The sequence below is a fragment of the Strongylocentrotus purpuratus genome, unplaced genomic scaffold (genome assembly GCF_000002235.5).
Source record: "Strongylocentrotus purpuratus isolate Spur 01 unplaced genomic scaffold, Spur_5.0 spur5_scaffold_8, whole genome shotgun sequence".
In the NCBI taxonomy this organism is placed as follows: domain Eukaryota; kingdom Metazoa; phylum Echinodermata; class Echinoidea; order Camarodonta; family Strongylocentrotidae; genus Strongylocentrotus; species Strongylocentrotus purpuratus.
The window spans coordinates 20385482-20403449 of NW_022145614.1; the positions used below are offsets into that span (position 1 = coordinate 20385482).

A 17968-nucleotide genomic window follows, 5' to 3' on the forward strand; every position below is an offset into this window, starting at 1 on the left:
AATTATTGCAATATTGTTTGATGATTCAAATGATTATTGTATGAATAGATTATATTAATTACAAAAGAAGGCAATACGTATTATCTTGCCCATACAAAACCTATTTTTGTCCATTTTAAATGTTTTAATGTATTTGAATTGAATGACTATAACATTGTTATAATTACCGGTATGTTTTTATGTCATAAAGGTATTATCCCTCCTAGTCTTATTTTGAATTCTGAAATACATTCTTATATAACTAGACAATCATCTCATTTTCATATACCACTTATCAAAACTTCTGTCTCTAAAAATTCAATTTTCTTTAAAGGACCAGTTTTATGGAATGAGTTACCTCCTAATGTTAAAGCAAGCCCAACTCTCAATACATTTAAAAAGAGATACAAACAATTACAATTTTGTGAATAGAATTTTATTAGTTTTTATATATATGCAATCAGGTGTTAGATGTTAGTTGTTAGGTGTAAGGTGTTAGGTGTTATAGGTTAAAATTCTTTATTATTTTGCAAGGGACCAGCACCACACAAGACTTAAGTGTTCTTTCTTGCTGGTTCCTCATTCGTATATATATATTTGTATTTTATGTTTATCTTTCGTTATGTTATTTGTATGTTCTTTACTTATCTGTAAATACCAATGTTATAATCATGTATGTTTTTATATGAGGAATGAAATAAAATGAAATGAAATGAGAGGTTGCAGGGCGGATCTAAGCGGTTTAGGCGGTTTACCCCCCTCCCCCTCAGGGGCTGCCAAGTGAAAATGTGATGTGCATAGAAAAATTCTATCATGTGTCCAGACCTACACAGTATTAGTAGATGTCAGTAGATGCAAGGAAAACATCACTAACGGGGGTTCAAAATAGCAATAAAAATCGCCTCGCCGCTCTGGGGCTTGTGGACGATGCTTCGCGTGTTATGCCAGGAAAACATCACTTACGAGGGTCCAAAATAGCAACAACAAAAATCGCCTCGCCGCTACGCGGCCCGTGGATGATGCTCCACATCGTATTTGGGTTACCCCCCCCCCCCCTCCATTAGCAAAAAGCTAGATCCGCCCCTGTGTTTTGGAAGGATATGGTAAAGACTAAAAGTAAAGAAAAAATGTGTAAATAAGGTTGCTCCAATAAAGAGGAGGACATTATGTGCAGAACGGGAAGAAATGGAGAGAATGTCATCACGGGGATAAAAGTCACAAATAATTACAGCTATGTAACAAGTAAATTTCTAAGAGTGAAAATGCAGACTTAAATAAATGATAATGATAAAATACCAAGGAATTTAGGAGTTTCATGGGTACCAATTCAATGGAAATTTGTATTAAAATAAGAGCCCCCGAAAGCACTAAAAGAGCCCCCATGAAAAGGCTCACAGGGGCTCTTTTTTTTGTTGAAAGAGCCCCCATGGACAAAAAATTAATTTTAGCCCTGATTTGTACTGAAATAATTTGCAACATTTGTTTAATATACATGTACATGGCCAAGTCCAAGCTATTTTATCACACACATTACTGACCACATCTCAGATTTTATGGATATCTGATCATTTTATCATAAGTTATTGGTCCTACTGTTAAAATCTAAAAAAGAAAAACTGAAAAACTAAAAGTGCCATGTTTGAGCGATCGTTGTCATGATTTTTTAAGCCTCCATAAATAAGGTAGCTATCAAAACATTTACATAAAAACCTGAGTATATTTGATTGCATGAATATGTAAATAAAAGCACTATGAAACAAATCATAACAGTTTTTCTGTTATGATGTGTTTTTTTTTCATAATGTATATATGCAAGCTCTAGATGTTCATGCGTGGATATAAAGTTGTTCGTGAAGTAGGCAACTTGGCAAACACTGAGCCAACGGGTAGTATGCTCCTGTATGGACGTACGCATAAAGGGACACTAGTACGCACAGGAGCATAATACTTGTTGGCTCAGTGTGCTGCCCTCTATATACCCACGCATGAGCAACTTTAATACATGTAGTATATATATTTATTCTAATTAATGTTAACAACCTAAAGACTTGCAGTGAGGGTAATTATTAGCAGAGAAACATAGGGTATGAAAAATTCTTTTGTGGCACTTTAAAAAGCTTTTTAAAAATACTGTATTGCATGTAGTACCAATGCTAAAGACATATAGGTTCACAGCAATAAAAGCATTGTTGTCTCATGTCACCTCTGCTCAGCAGTTCCGACCCCTCTTGCTTCCTGGTGATCTGTAGAACAATCCTTGCTTAGTACAGGCACTTCACTGTCATTCAGCGGATCAGTAGAACAGTTAATAGCATTCCCTTCCAGCCTTGAACTGCATGATTCTGCCTTTTCAACATCATCTTCTTCCCCTCTCCCATTGCATACCTCCCCCTTCCCTCCAACAGGCTGCCCGTCCAGGAGCTCACATTGCTCGGAGCTGACCCTGACCTCCTGACCTCTGGCCACCGATCGGTCCTTCTCGGATGGAGTGCCTGTGACTGGCTCCTTCTTTTGGAGGCTCAGGCCCAACTGTTGGCAGCACACAGCTGCAGCACCCTGCTCTGAATACTTCTTGCTTGTACACCTGTGTAAGAATGAGAACAAAAAAAGGTCATGAAATGTTACTTCAAGTGTACTGGCCTACTCAAAATACATTCTACTCTGTGTGTTAGGGGTTTTGTACTGTACACAATTTTTTAAAAACATGAATGGTACAATTTAAGCCTTCTTCCATCTGGTCAATCAAGAATATTTGTTTCCGTTCATAACACATCAAAATGTGGTGTAATAATATACACTGCGCGTAATAAGACTAATCTTGAACCTTTGTATTCTAATAGAATTTTGTGGAAAATCACCTTGATGTTATTCATATTCATTTATCATAAAGTACAGGGGTTGTCAAAATATCAGAATTGGCATTCAATTCATTATCAGGGGTGAAAGTGAGCACTAAATAAAAAAGTTTTTTTTGTTTGTTTCCCCCTCTACCATGCCCCCCTCTAACACCCCCCTCTTGAGTAAAAAAAAAAGAGGAGTCGGGGGAATAAAATGGCATTTAACAACATCCCCCCCCCCCTTTTTAGTGAGAAAATAGGGGAAAATAGAGGAAAATAGGGGAAAATAGAGAAAAATAGGGAAAAATATAAAAAATAGGGAAAAATAAAAAAAGTAAGGGGAAAATCAGGAAAACAATTTAAATCGGGTAATTATCAGGCCTGCATTATCCAGAGCCATTGGAAAATCAATCAATCAATAACTATTACAGCCAGATAACAAAACCCAGGTGAAAATCATCCAACGACGAAGGAAAACGCCATAAAACCAACAACAACAACAAAAACAACTACCTTTAAAACCTTTAGTTATTAACTTACCACAGAGTTGTAGCATATTCTTGGTCATCCACTATGACAGAAGACTTGAACACACGATTATCTATGTCCTCCTCCTGTAAATAGAAAATACGCTGATTCAAATTGTCATAACTGAAGAAAAAAAAAAATTTAAATAAACAATCAACAGAATCAAAGACTGAAGTTTTCATACTACCGTAGCTTATTAAGTTATAAGCCTAAGTACCACAAGTGTCACAGCATGGTGGCTACGAGCCCTATACAGTGCGAGTCAAAAAAAGTTTACACCTAGAAAATTGCTAATTATTTAAAAAATCTTCTATGAACAGTAAATTATTATACATCTAATGAAAAAGTATTTTAACCCAAATCATTTGGTATCATTTTTGTGTGGTATGTGTTCACGCTTGGATGAACAGGAGGCATTGTTTGCGAGAGTGCAAAAATCGACTTGCGCCAAAGTGATGCCTACAGTATGTATTATGTTGGGATTAGCGGAGTGAGAAAATGAATTGAATGTATCAAATGAAATGCATTGCATTGCAGAAGCAAAGTCACACACACACACATGCGCACAAATGTTCATTGATATTTGATATGTGTGGCATGATTAATTTTGTTAGGGATGTTATTTGGATCTGCAAAGATTGAATTAATACCCAAATCCCAATTGTTTTATTCTAACATCACATAAGCAACTTTGGCGCAAGTCAAATTGTGCACTCTCGCAAACAATACCTCCTGTTAAAATGACCAGCAACTCAAGCCAAATGTGTGTGTAGTCCCATACACACCATTTTGTGTGTTGTACCTTTCACTGCATGTGGTTTTCAGCAAAACTGAAAATTTCACTTTCCAAAATACCTATGAATCGGTAATACATATATAACCTTTTCCAATAATTTCTTGTCACATGACCTGCAATCTACTTAATATTCTATCCTGTAGGATATAAAATGATTCTCTGAATATCAGACATTTCCACAGACTCTAGCCCCAGTTAACTCAGACATACTACGTCACAGATAAAAATCCTAGTTATTCCAAAAATGAGTTGAGAGACTTACCAAGGTGTAGCGAGGTGGGTGTAGTTTATTTGCATGACAGTATTCTATCAGCACACCCTTGAAAGTTTTCTTTGATAGCCTCATCTCCTTCCTGTAAACATCAATAACATGCTGTCATTAATAACAGAAGCCTCCTAACACATTACACCCCACCCCCCCCCCCCAATTAAATAAGACAACAGCTGAAGGAGAAGACAGCACTTCCAATGCTACACACATCCATTTTGAAGATGTTCATTACATACAATGTTCATCGGATTGGATATCACCACATTATATATGTTAATCACGTTGATATTATAAACTTCAAATTTAAAGCTTGAATATTTTCAAAGTGCATATCTAATTTTATAGAACCAGCCTAAAAATATAAAGATATAAATTCAAGTGGCAATGAAATGTTAAAGTAACATCTAACCCTTTGCCTGCTTTGGTCAACATAAGGCACAAATAGTGGACTGCCACGTTCAAGTTTTGTCTCACATGCACAGTGGTTTGTACAACGAAACTGGAAACAAAAACAATTTCACTCCACGACAAATACGAGTTTAATAGGCCTACTTGTTGATTTTACGAGGGGCTTCTATGATGTAGGATCCATCGTTGAGCTTGCGTCGCTTAGGGGCCATCTCTGTACACTGTAGCTCCTCTATCGACCTACTCCTCCCTTCTAAGGCCTTGTCATAATAGTCTAACATGCCATACGCTGAACTGTCATCAAATCAAGAGAAGGGAAATATAGAACAGGCATGTTTTGACAGTTGGTCTACACTAAATATTCTACTTTGCATGTACATAAATGGGAAAGGTAATTATGATATTTCTAAAGCGAATACAAATTCGCTGCTCGATCATGCAGCCATTCAAGGCATGTCATATGTGAACTCTGAAATTGCACCACGTGATAAAATAATCTTAACTTGACTTTAGTAATAAAATAAATTTTAAAATTTTTAATTAAAAAAAAAAATAATAATATAGAAATTTTGAAAAATTAGAAAATTCAGAATTTTTAGGTCTTTAAAATCCTAAAAATCAGAATATTACGGAAAATTCGGAAGGGTTGGCAGGTATGCATATGTAGATACTCCATGGAATTATTTTCTACTTTGCATGTACATGAATGGGAAAGGTAATCCTGACATTTCTGATTATTGTAATGACTCTGATATTTTAAGAGCTTTTCCATCATGAGAATCTACAGGTTTGTAACAAAGTGAGTAACTAAGACATTAGTTTCTTTCAACCTGACCATAAGATTGGACTTGTTGGATTATTATTATAATCATCCTCATCATTACCATCAACCATATTCTTTTCATCATCCAAATGGTAAACAAAGTTATTGTTGTACATCTAACTTGTAGAGCAACCAGGCTTTGTGCAGTATTACTTATAATAGAATCTTAATGTTTTGTATAGCGCATAACACATAGGCATAATTGCATGTCTCTATGCGCTTTACAGAACAGAATGCAGAATGAGTGGAAATGGTGCATATGGTTCATAATTGTAAGATCTTACAAAGTGTCGTTCTCTATGATTATGATGTTGATCAAGTCCTTCACAGTACATTTTAAAACCATTAAAAACTAGATGGATCTTTGACTGCGCGTAGTCGAAAATGATGCCTCTGCCAAAGAGTGATTTTACAAACCAAACCAGAAGCGATTTTTAAAATTAAAGTTTGATTGAAATCCAGTAACAGGTTCTCAGAACATCGTGATTACAAGCTATTTTTCAGAAACATGTATGACCCTTTTTATTTTGACCTCATGACCCTATATCTAATCAGTTCATTGGCTCTGCAAGATACATACATGTCTTGAGTTTGATGGTAATCCGTCCATCAGTTAATGATAATGCGATCACAAGCTATTTCTGCATACATAATGAGTCCTGGGACCCTTGACCTCATGACCCCAAAATCTAATTACTTCATTAGGTCAGCAAGATACATACGAGACCCGAGTTTGGCAGAAACCCATCAATCGGTTCTTGAGATAATGCAATCACGAGAACGGGGCGTACGGATGGACAGACACGAAAAAAATAATGCCTCCGGCTACTTCCTAACGGAGGCATTAAAATCTCAGACTTACCATATCTCCGGTACAGACTTTGAATGCTGTATCTTCTGACCTTGTTCCGTTTGCACCTCATCTCTCAGGATCTGTTGAATGCAGTACTTCATGTTGGTGTACACATTATCATAGTCCACAGACTGAAAACAGGAAAGGTGACAGGTTCAATGCTACTGTTTGGACTCAGTCCAGAAAATGGGTAATGTGTTGTACATGTTCACACATTGAGAGTGAATATATTTTCAAGAAAACTGATTCAGATGAACCTCGACAAGTATCTCAAAGCCTCACTGATCATTATTATTATTATTATTATTATTACTTATACCGCACTTTTTCCATAAGGCCCAAAGCGGTTACGGTGAATGAAAAATTACATAAATACATATAATTAGAACTACAAACTCCAAAAAAGATGTGTTTTTAAGGCCTTTCTGAAGGTAATAACTGATGGAGACTGCCTGATTCTAAGTGGTAGATCATTCCAACATTTTGAAGCAAATACAGTAAATGTCCTATCACCGGCTAATGAGCAGGTAACTGAATATGTGAGACGGGAAGGATCACTGGCTGACCTAAATGCCCTGGCAGGTGTATATAAATTCAAACAGGTATCTAAATATTGTGGAGCTTGATTATTGAATATTTTGAATACAAACAAGAGTAACGTTGATATCATGTAGAGAATCTTGAACCCATTGGATATGGGATACATTAGACCCCTGTATCGTAGCCTAGATGCGAATGAGAGATTTCAGTAGTCAACACATTAACATAAACAAGCCCTAATCACATACACTTGGGATACACATTCCCTTTAATATAGGCACAAAGCAAAATATTTGTATGAAATTGCCTATGTGTTCTAGTATTATCAGCCAATAGGGACTTTTAGATTTTCACGTCAACAGCTTTGACTGCAACGTGTGACTTCATTTTAAGGCACTGCGCATGCGTTACGTCGTCTCGAGAATGCGTCGACCTTGATTTTCCTAAATCTAGTACATACATACATACATATTGATAGTTATATAGCGCCTATACATGCTCAAGGTACTGGTATGCCGCGTGCGCATAAAATATACAGTTCCTCTAGGTAGAAAAAGGAACATCCCTTCCCTGCTATTATGTAAAAATGTGTAGAACAGGTGTCACATGCATATTCACCTGTCCTACACATATTTACATAATAGCAGTGAAGGGATGTTCTTTTGTTGAGGGTAGAATGAGGAACTGTATATTTTGTCCTCTGTCTTTGTCTGTGATGTTCATAGTGTTACTTCCTGCATGCATGTACATCGTCGAGTGCAATCTAAAAGATTTCGAATTGTAGTCAACATGGGCAGTTAAGTACGTTGACACGCATGACCAGTCGGCGTTCGTCGTGTTCTCGTCCACTCAATCTAAAAGTCCCTAATGTCCCAGTCTTTCAACCTAATATTTCTCAGCTCTGAATGTGGACACTCCCTAACAAATTATTTAACATTCTGTGCAATTTTTTTTCAGATGCTATGAGAAATTTGTGTTTAATCCATCACCAGAACTTATGGCCACCTTAAATATACTTACATATTGAATATATCTCTTGGCCACATCATGGTTTGGTAGTTTTCCTTCCTTTCTGAAGATGGATGGGTTCCACTGGGCTTCCCTGGCTATCATCACTGACGAGGCTCCCGTCATCTCCCGGAATCTCTCTATGTCTGCATAGGACTTGATGATGTCTTGTGAACCTCCACTGGCAATGATAACATGCAGGATATGGTGACATACATGTTTGAATGAATCTAAATTTGAGGAAGGTGTGTTATCGTACTTGTACATGGTGTAGTCTTAAGATCATCATATCTGCAACAAGCAAAGTCAATGTCCATCCCTGAAAATGTTTTATTTGACTGACACTTCAAAGGAAAGGGAGTGGCGAAACACCTCCTATAACAAACATAATCCTGGCATAGACAAAATTCTGAACTACATGTACACAGTGTACCATCCCCATTTACATGTATACATGTATATGTAATTATGATTCACACAATTTTTAACCCTATGGGGATTTGGAAATTTTGTTTTATGAAACAAACCAAATGAAGAAACAAAAACAAAGATTTCAGAACAGAATCTGTCCATTGTAGGCCTGATATATCCGACTATCTTTCCAAAACCATGAGAACAAACAAATATTTTCACAATGCACTCAACATTCCATACTGTTAATCCACTGCCTACATAAACTGGATGGTCGCCATACAAAGCCTATGGGAAAGAGAAGTTTCAGTAGTGACTGCATCAAAAACATGTTTCACATGATTTGTATTAAAGGCCGTTCTGTACAAGTTTGGCCAGGAGGGATTAGACCTCCCATCATGGTCACTGACAGGTGGTTATCTCATCAAATCAGCTCACAATCAACAAGGAAATCATGGGGGACCAATGGTCACTGATAGGCATTGCTTGCTACATGTATATAGAGGGCCCAACTAGCTATAAGTAGTGCAGTGGGGCTTTAAACCTACTTGGTAATCAGTGGAATGCTGATGCTATCTGCCACCGCTTTGATCGCATCGCAATGAACCGGATGTCGAGGGCGCTCTTCAGTCAGACGTCCATGGACAGCTAGAGCAGCCACACCAGTTTGCTCGATCATCTTGGCCAGGGCTATGGTGTCCTCCAACTAAAAATAACAGTAGTGCACTTGTAACATTAGCATGCACTCCTTGATATTAAAGGCATTGTTTAACAATGTTAAATCTGAGATGCATGGCCCTACGTGTTATCAGTGTCTGTGATATGGTGAAATACTGAAGCCCTAAAAAAATTGCGCTTCAAAATAATCATGAAATGATGAAGTGCCTCAATAAAGCAATAATTTTTGAGTGACCACTTTACCATACTCATTTTTCCCCAATAGACTGTAATGTTATACAAACTGTTAGGAAAACAAATTTTTAATTTAGATTTCCAATCATAAATATCTTGATAATCAGACAGGCGATTGGCTTGTAAAAGTCATGGAGTTCTTGACTGACCTAAAGGTTTATAATTATCATTGCAGCATGAGCTAATAGGATTTTGTTTCAGAATCTGAGACAAAGTTACCCAATCCCTTTAAAGTGATGATCCGAGTGTCCCTCCACATTCATGAATGACATCAGTATGACTGGTACATGAAAGTGACACATGTAATCAATTTTGCAAGTTGATTTTCTTTTCGCTAAGCCAACTTGGTTCAAGAAAGGAATCATCTCCAATAGACTGAAGTTTTGATTAACCCACAATTCAAAAGGTTATTTTGTTCAACATTCACTCATAAATATTTAAAAAGTCACCATTCTAAATGACGGTAAAGATTTGTTCTATAATCATAGAACCAAAAGCAAATGAATGAAATATGTACATGAACAAGTAATTCATATGACCTGGGGGATGTTTCACAAAGAATAAGATCGACTTTGGCAGGCTGTTCATGCCACTGTTTGCTCTCACCATTTACTGGCATTGGTCTCTCAAGGGACATACAAATCATGGTCACAAATATACCGAATTGACATTTTCGGATAATTCATTATTGAAGGAAAAAATATCATCTAAAGATCATAATAGTGAGAGAAAACAATGGCATGAACAGCCTGCCATAGTTAAGTCCAACTTAAAGTCGATCTTAGTCTTTGTGAAACTCCCCTGGCCTCTGTGAAGCATTAGTTTTGTTCTATCTTTGCTTTAGTAACTCTTGTCAAATGTTTAAATAATAGATACTGAGTATACCGCTTGTCCAAAGTATTAAAGCCTACCTTTGGGAGAATCCGTATTTTGCACGTCACTGGAATTTTGACTCCTTGAACTAATGTTGTCAAAATCTGGAAAAAGAGTTAAAAAAGAAAGAGAATCTTGAGAATACAAAAAAGGAATGTTGTTAAAAATACCGGTATTAGTGATTCTACCGTCTCTCAAAATAAATTCCGACAAAATATCAGAATGGCAAAAACTTCAAAATCAATTGAAAGTATGTGTACATTGTAGGTACACTTTTTTATCACCTGTGATAACCAATCTTGGTTCTTATCAATACATAATCCATTTGGTGATAATAACAATCGTGTGTGTGGGGGGGGGGGGGGGGTTACAAGAAGAGAAATCCTGCAAGGTCAATCATCGCAAAACGGGTATCAACACAAGTGATCCATCGATGGACGTTTTCATTTTCTAAACATGTTTTGATTCCCCATTCAATTCCATGTGAGATGATATGATACTATATTTAATACTAATTTTACATGTACAGTCAAACCTGCTTTAGTGACCACCTGTCTACAACAAGCGCATTTTTTGTTTCCCTTGAAAATAGTTTCTCATTGAAACATGTACTACAGGAACCTGTCTTCAAAGACCACTTTTTGTGTTTCCCTTGGGCGGTCGCTGTAAACAGGTTTGACTGTAATTTCCATGCTAACATCACCCAGCTACTCTAACATCGTCAAATGACACAAGTACTTAGTTCATTTGAACCTTGACCTTTACGTGTAGTTCCAGAGCCTTGTGACATGCACCACGGCACACCTGTAATGGAAGTCTTACCTCTTTGATCGTGTCTGGTTTCTGGAGTAGTGCAGCCCCCATGCCTCCTTTCAGTGAAAAGTCCTTTGGGCAGCCCATGTTGATGTCGATACCTGAAACATCTTTCTCACTGAAAAATATTAATATATCCAGGGTTCAGTGACACAAAGACGCAACTCCATATTTTGCCAAAATGAGTATTTGATATCAAAATGTTCAGAAAAATGTGGGCTTTCCAGGAAACGCAAAGACTTAACTCAACCCAACACCCCATTGAAATTAATGGCTAGTGAAGCATAGACTTAACTCCTAGGCCCAAGTGCTCAGTGACATGTCATAAACCACTTTTTCTCAAAATGGCCAAAATGGAGTTACGTCTTTTTGTCACTGACCCCTAGATATATCCACGGTCATGTAGAGTGTTGACATTGAAATTGAAATGTAGTGGCACAAAAAAATGCATCGGGAACGGAAAAGGCATAACAGTTGGTAGCATTCATATGACATATCTAAATGACTTAGTTTTGTAATATCAAGTCTTATCAAGGTACAGTGAAAATTGTATATAAAGACCGCTCGAGGGAAACTTGAAAAGTGGTCTCTATAGGCAGGTAGTCTTTGTGTACAGGTTGCAATGAGAAACCATATTCAAGGGAAACAAAAAATATGGTCTTTATAGACAGATGGTCTTTCTATGCAGACCTGTGTTCGCTAAAGCAGGTTTGACTGTAGTAGAGTTTTTAAATACGGTCCCATGTTATAAATATTTGGTTCCATCAAAATAGAAAGTATTCAACAAATACCAGTAGGTAGTTTGTGTTCCGGACATGTGTTTACATGCTACTGTATTTAACTAAGCTAGGTACCTCCAGGAACCCACTTAGCTCCTTCTGTACCGACTACCCAAGGTTATTTATAACTGGAACCAACAGAAATTAAAAAGCAAAGTACTCTTACCAAGACAAGGATGTACATTTTGTGTACAAAGGACAATATTCTACAAAAAAAGAACAACATTAGGTCTACTACAAGGATTATCCGTATTCTACTAATAGACCATTTTTTAATTGTAATCAAGGTTATTGCATATATATTTATCTTTGTTAAGTGCCATGTTACACATAATTTCATTCACCTGTTCAAAAAATTGTATTTCAATAGTCAGAATGTGAACTGCATTGTTTACATTAATTGTTGCTAGGTGGGATAAAGCTCATGGCTTGTCCTACCTAACAACATGGAATGTACAGTGTGTATGCAACTTGCATTCTGACTATTGAAACACAATAATTTGTGACAGTTGAATGCAATATATTGAAAGGTTTGTGCATTAAATTTGATTATATTACAAAAAATAGCATTTTCAGTTAAACCTGACATGAGATCTAAGTCATGTTAAACAAAGGGAAAATTTAAACCTCTGTGTACCTTCCTTTTGTTAAAATCAGTTTTAGAGAGAGTTTAAATTCAATGGCAGTTTTAAATATTGGTAGAATACAGACCTCTATGGATAACAACCTCATCCAAATAATCGTGTGTAATGAAAACAAATAGATGGTTAACTATATGGCGACACAAAATGCAACAGTAAATTCACAAAAGCGTTGATACATGTAGGACGTCCTTACAAAGTCAATTTAGTGTCTGCTTTATCTTGTACTCACACCATCTTAGCCACACGGAGTGCTCGCTGAGCGTCGGCTGTTCCCATCTGAAAGACGAGCCGATCGGTTTCTTTGGAACATGTACGGAAGATTACCACATCATCCTTAGAGATGTAATCCACCGTGTCAAGGACACCTAGGTTAAATATCAACAATGGGACCCAAATAGCAATATAGTAATACTGAAATAGAGCAGTCTGTAGTTGCTGCCACAGTCAGAAGGCTCTCTTTCATTAAGTGCTTTGCATGTGCTCGCAGAAACGGTTCTACACAAATGTCTCATATCATAATCATTATCGTTGTCATTATCAATATTATCATTATTATCATTATTATCATTATTATTATTATTATATCTATATCTATCATTATTATTACCATTATTAATATTATCATTGTGGTGTTTGCTTTTTACATAAAGTTGTTGATAGTCTTGGTCACATATGGCATGTTACCTTGGCGGTTCATCGCAGCATATGTGAGCAAGCCTTTATAAGAATTATGCGAATATTCTCTGATGCAGACAACTAGACAAGGGTCTTCATTACCCTTAAACAACCATACAGCTAAAATATAATAATGAGACCGGGAAGGTAGATTTTCTCCCTTTAAACACAGTACTACATCAGGCCTTAAATTTCAATATTTTTAGGGCAAAGCCACTTTTCTGTAGGGCATATTCCTATATTACAGCGCAAATAAGAAGAATTGGAAAGGGCACAAAAAATTTCCAAGGCCAATGAGAGGGGCATTGAGGCCAATCAAAGGGGCATCCACGTCCTTAGCCTTGGTGGCCTTGGATTAATTTAAGCCCTGCTACATGTACCTTTTGAAAGTCTGTATTGATTCCCTGCTATGAGATTCAGATTAAACTATTGTGAACAGGTTGTAACACATGCGTAGGTTGAGAAATATCTGAACATTGGACATTCTAGAAAAAGAAAATCTCAAAGACATTTTTGAAATATATCCCCCATTTACATAATACATACAGATAGATTGATACTTACGGTTCACGTGTCTCCTACAAGTGAGCATTTTGAAATCAATCAACTCCTGAAAGAGAAAATGTAACAATAACAAATTAATGAGAAATTATCCAATCAAATAACTAGTAATACTAGTTATATACTACATGTAGTTACACATGTTGATGGAAAGGGAAAAAGAAGAGATAAGATAAACAATCTCATGTAATTTTTATTTATCTGATTAATTCTACAATAAACAACATGGCTCAAAGAGAATCATTCTTTTCAGAAGAAACAGGTAAAGGACATACCGGTATGGTAAAAATTATTACTAGTGGCCCTACAAAGTACAATGCACAAACACTACAACATAAAGACACAACAAAACACAGACATTAGGGCCTAGCAGGGGCTGTTCTGAAGCATAATGGTTTATAGTACTCTAATACATCCCAAGTAGGGTAATGGTATCAGTTGTATCAATAGAAAATTTCTTCATAACATTATACACAGGGGCAATTATAGTGGAAGGATAGATTTTTAAAATGCTGGAGAGTTGCGATTGATTTCAGCTCACTCATTGCTTTTGAATTTTGATCTGAACTTGTCAAGTTTGAAGGTTTACCATATTTACGACTTACGAGTGATACAAACAGTCTACTGATAACAACCTAGACGTACCTGGCAATACACAATGTCTGCACCATACTCTAACGCAAGTAGTCTCGTAGGGAGGGTGCCGATCCTCACCATGGGAGCAAGGATCACTTTGTTGGCATAACTCAGCCTGGAGCTCATCCTAGGGTGGGTAAAACAGACAAAACCAAAAGAATAATAGTTAGTATAGTGGCAACTCTATCACACTAATTTCAATTTGTGGAATTTAGAAGTAAACTTTCTGTATTACTGGTGGCTACACACAATTTATTTCACATCCATAATACTGAAAACTGAGGCTTTGACTTGCGTCATCAGCATGGCGTAGCATTGCATGTGGATACTGTGAGAGCTTACAATTTGGATTAAGGTACAGTACAGCAAAATAGTTACGATCAGGGGGTAATTTCTCGAAACCGTCATTACCATGACATGACCGTCGCTCAACTTGTCCACTAAGTGTTTCACAAAACTGTCTTTGCCGAGATGAACGACAACTTCCACGACAATTCCTTGACACGACTCCAAACATGTCATACTGTATCTATTTAGAACACCATCTCAAGGCAAATTTAAATCAATCTATGGGCAGTGAAAAAAAAATGAAGTTTCATTTTAAAACTTATTTCTTGATCTTCAAGCTCTCATTTCACTGATCAGTGCTTATTGGTGTTTAATAATAAAATCATAATATAAACATAGAAACTGTTCTATAAAGTTTTAAATACATTCACAAGAAGATAAGACAAATATCATTTGTACATAATCAGTCTACCATAGAAAAGTCGCTGAAAATCAAATAGTCTGTAATTACAGACCCGTTAGAATGACAACAATTTTGTGATGGTATTTCTCTAGACATTTTCCATTCTCAATCCTAATCTTGATACAAATCATATCACAAAAATATTATACATGTCAAAACTATGAGTCATAAAATCTGTATTTTATAAATTATTGTCCTAACTTGAGAAAAATTCAGGGTCTTCTTTCCATCGATTATGACTTATGAGTTATGGTATCCTCTTACTTGCAAATCTCTTAATTAGGCATTTCTGAATGTCAAAAGTAGTTTTAATACTAAGCATAGGGTGTCTGAACGATTTTTCAATTTTCAATTTGGGATCTTTTTTCACCATTTTTATTGGATATTTGAATAAAAAATGTAATCAGAATAATCGTTTCAAATTTCAAGACTCACCGATGTTTCTATCAAAAGATACAGCCCCTCAAAAACTCTGCAATATTTATAGCATTTTGGTCAAAAAGACGTACAAACAGAGTTAAGTTGTTTTGCTAAAATTAGCCAAACAGCTGTATCAACAGCTGAATGGTGACAACGCGTAAAATCTGCACATGCATATGCATTTGGACCGCGTATGTGTATGAGGCGAACAAACACGTTATAGTCAATGGAGGTAGAGCTTGCCAAACGCGCTCAAACCAGGAATAGAAGTAGACACACCTTGTAGACAACGTGCTCAAATTGCGCAATACAGCTGTTTGGCTAAATTTAGCAAAACAACATACACTGTAACTCTGCGTGTACGTCTTTTTCATCGATTCTGACCAAAATGCTATCAATATTGCAGAGTTTTTGAGGGGCTATATCTTTTGATAGAAACATCGGTGAGTCTTGAAATTTGAGATGAATTATTCTGTATTATTATTTTTTATTCAAATATCCAACAAAAATGGTGAAAAACAATCCCAAATTGAAAATTGAAAAATCATTCAAACACCCTAATAAAGGTTTCAATTTCAATTTTTTCATAAAATCATTGACCAATTTTGCATGATCGCCCAATGCACGTAGACTGCATAGGGATGCGTGCAATCTCTATGGGAAGGATTTTAGCACACAACATCGGGTGCGCGATCAGACACCCTACTAGATTAAAGGAGGGGGTTTTCGGCCACTTACTGTAAGACAAAATCCTATTTTTTGGACCCTTTACTTCCTATTTATTATCATTTCTTGTTCACATCATGAAGCAAATATTATTAATATTATTTAAACAAAAAAAGAATCCTAGAAAAAAATCACGAATTGCCATGACAATATTCATTTCAATTTTCACTGTTTCGGAGGCAGTTATCGGCATAGCGAACCAGTTTTCGGCCGCATGTACAAAGTCAATAGGAAGCGCGCGCACTGATCTATAGCACTAGCGGGCGGAGCAGGTATCCCACGCCGGAGCTCCCCTGAGCTCGACAGGCCGAAAACTAGTACTGCGGTGATTGGAAATTGGAATCTGAATTAGACAGAGATATTGTGTGTGCGTTGCGGTGTCTGGCTGCATTGATATATGCGGTGAGATACTTTTGAGCTTGCGACTAACACAAAATCGGGCTCTAAATCTGAAAAATACTTGAAATAAAGCTCATTTAATGGAACCCATATTTCTTACAGAATCAGCGGGACCGCCGATTACATCGCTAAAATGTGATATTTTAGGATATATTTTCCATTGCAAATGTGGTTCTTCAGTGACTCTGGCATGGTATGGAATGTGTGGGATATGTGATATGCTGTTATGCGATGTATTTTAAAGTGATTTTACCATGCATCCAACGGATCGGCCGAAAACTGGTGATGGTCGATTAATAATAAGACCATAATCTAGACCATAGGCATAGCCATAAGCTCTACACACTAATGTCTATGTGCATAATAATATATAAATAATATAATAATGTCTCTGATATAAGTGATAACAGAAACAAAACAGTTGCAAACAAGAACTCGTTCTCAGAAATGTAAGAACCAACACAAACTTTAACAGGTGGGGCAATGTGTTAATAGTCTACGACACTTAGATCTACATCTAGTCTATAGAGTCTACGGATGACAATTTAGAAGGCAGATCTGCAGATCAGATTAATTTATACAAAAGGGGTGACTGCACAAATATAGACATTTTAAAGGCTTCAAGTAACTCACCTATATTTGTATGCTTATTCAGACACAAGATAAGAACAGCTGGCGAAAATAGATTTTAAAAGTGTGCATGCATGCAAATGCGTGCAAATGTGATGATGGTGTTTAATGTTAGTATGGCAAGCCAAAGCTTAGGGAAACAAATCAAACATAAAGCCAGTTCATAGTTGCAGTCTAAGCAGGGATATTACGTCATTTATTACGTCATTTATTTAGGCGAAACGATTATCTAGGGATCTATTGCATTCCATGTACCTCATTTTATCTATTTTGTATAGCATGAGTTATAATTTATTTAGGAATTGCTATATTAGGTTTTATACTAAATCTTCGGATGTATTATGGTACATTATATTATTTACTTTAAAAATTATGTGTCATGTTTTTACAAGAAGAAAAAGTTTTTCTGTTGAACATAATTTTCCTTCTGTTTTGATACACTACAATTTGATAAAAGATAAGTATACAATTCTATCATTTTCTCTACATTTCTTTTGTATTAAACGACAATCGACCAACTTATATATATAGACAAGGCTAAAATTACAATCTTATGTTTTTGGTTAAATTTTACAGTATGCTATACTATACTTTAGTATAGGTACTATTACGTCATTTATTTTAGGCGAAACGATTATCTAGGGATCTATTGCATTCCATGTACCTCATTTATCTGTTTTGTATAGCATGAGTTA

The 17968-nt window shown here is 36.3% G+C and overlaps 1 protein-coding gene across 1 annotated transcript; it reads right to left on the minus strand.

Annotated features, from left to right (window-relative positions):
- Window positions 1–1031: 1031 nt before the first annotated feature.
- Window positions 1032–17400, minus strand: LOC579041 (tRNA-dihydrouridine(20) synthase [NAD(P)+]-like). Its single transcript, XM_030976237.1, has 13 exons — window positions 17277–17400; window positions 14357–14474; window positions 13715–13760; window positions 12705–12840; window positions 11062–11170; window positions 10278–10343; window positions 9003–9160; window positions 8056–8224; window positions 6505–6626; window positions 4964–5113; window positions 4403–4493; window positions 3357–3430; window positions 1032–2563 (listed from the first exon to the last, which is right to left on the minus strand). Exons 2-13 carry the CDS (start codon window positions 14471–14473, stop codon window positions 2179–2181), a joined length of 1623 nt encoding a protein of 540 aa, XP_030832097.1. The 5' UTR covers window position 14474; window positions 17277–17400; the 3' UTR covers window positions 1032–2178.
- Window positions 17401–17968: the final 568 nt, after the last annotated feature.

Bases quoted from the DNA above. Each gene is read 5' to 3' on its own strand.
- LOC579041 (XM_030976237.1), bottom strand. From the start codon at position 14,473: ATGAGCTCCAGGCTGAGTTATGCCAACAAAGTGATCCTTGCTCCCATG. The intron at 13,761-14,356 runs GTACGTCTAGGT...TTTCTCTTTCAG, and splicing joins CAGACATTGTGTATTGCCAG to GAGTTGATTGATTTCAAAAT. The intron at 5,114-6,504 runs GTAAGTCTGAGA...ATTTGATGACAG, and splicing joins AAGTCTGTACCGGAGATATG to TTCAGCGTATGGCATGTTAG.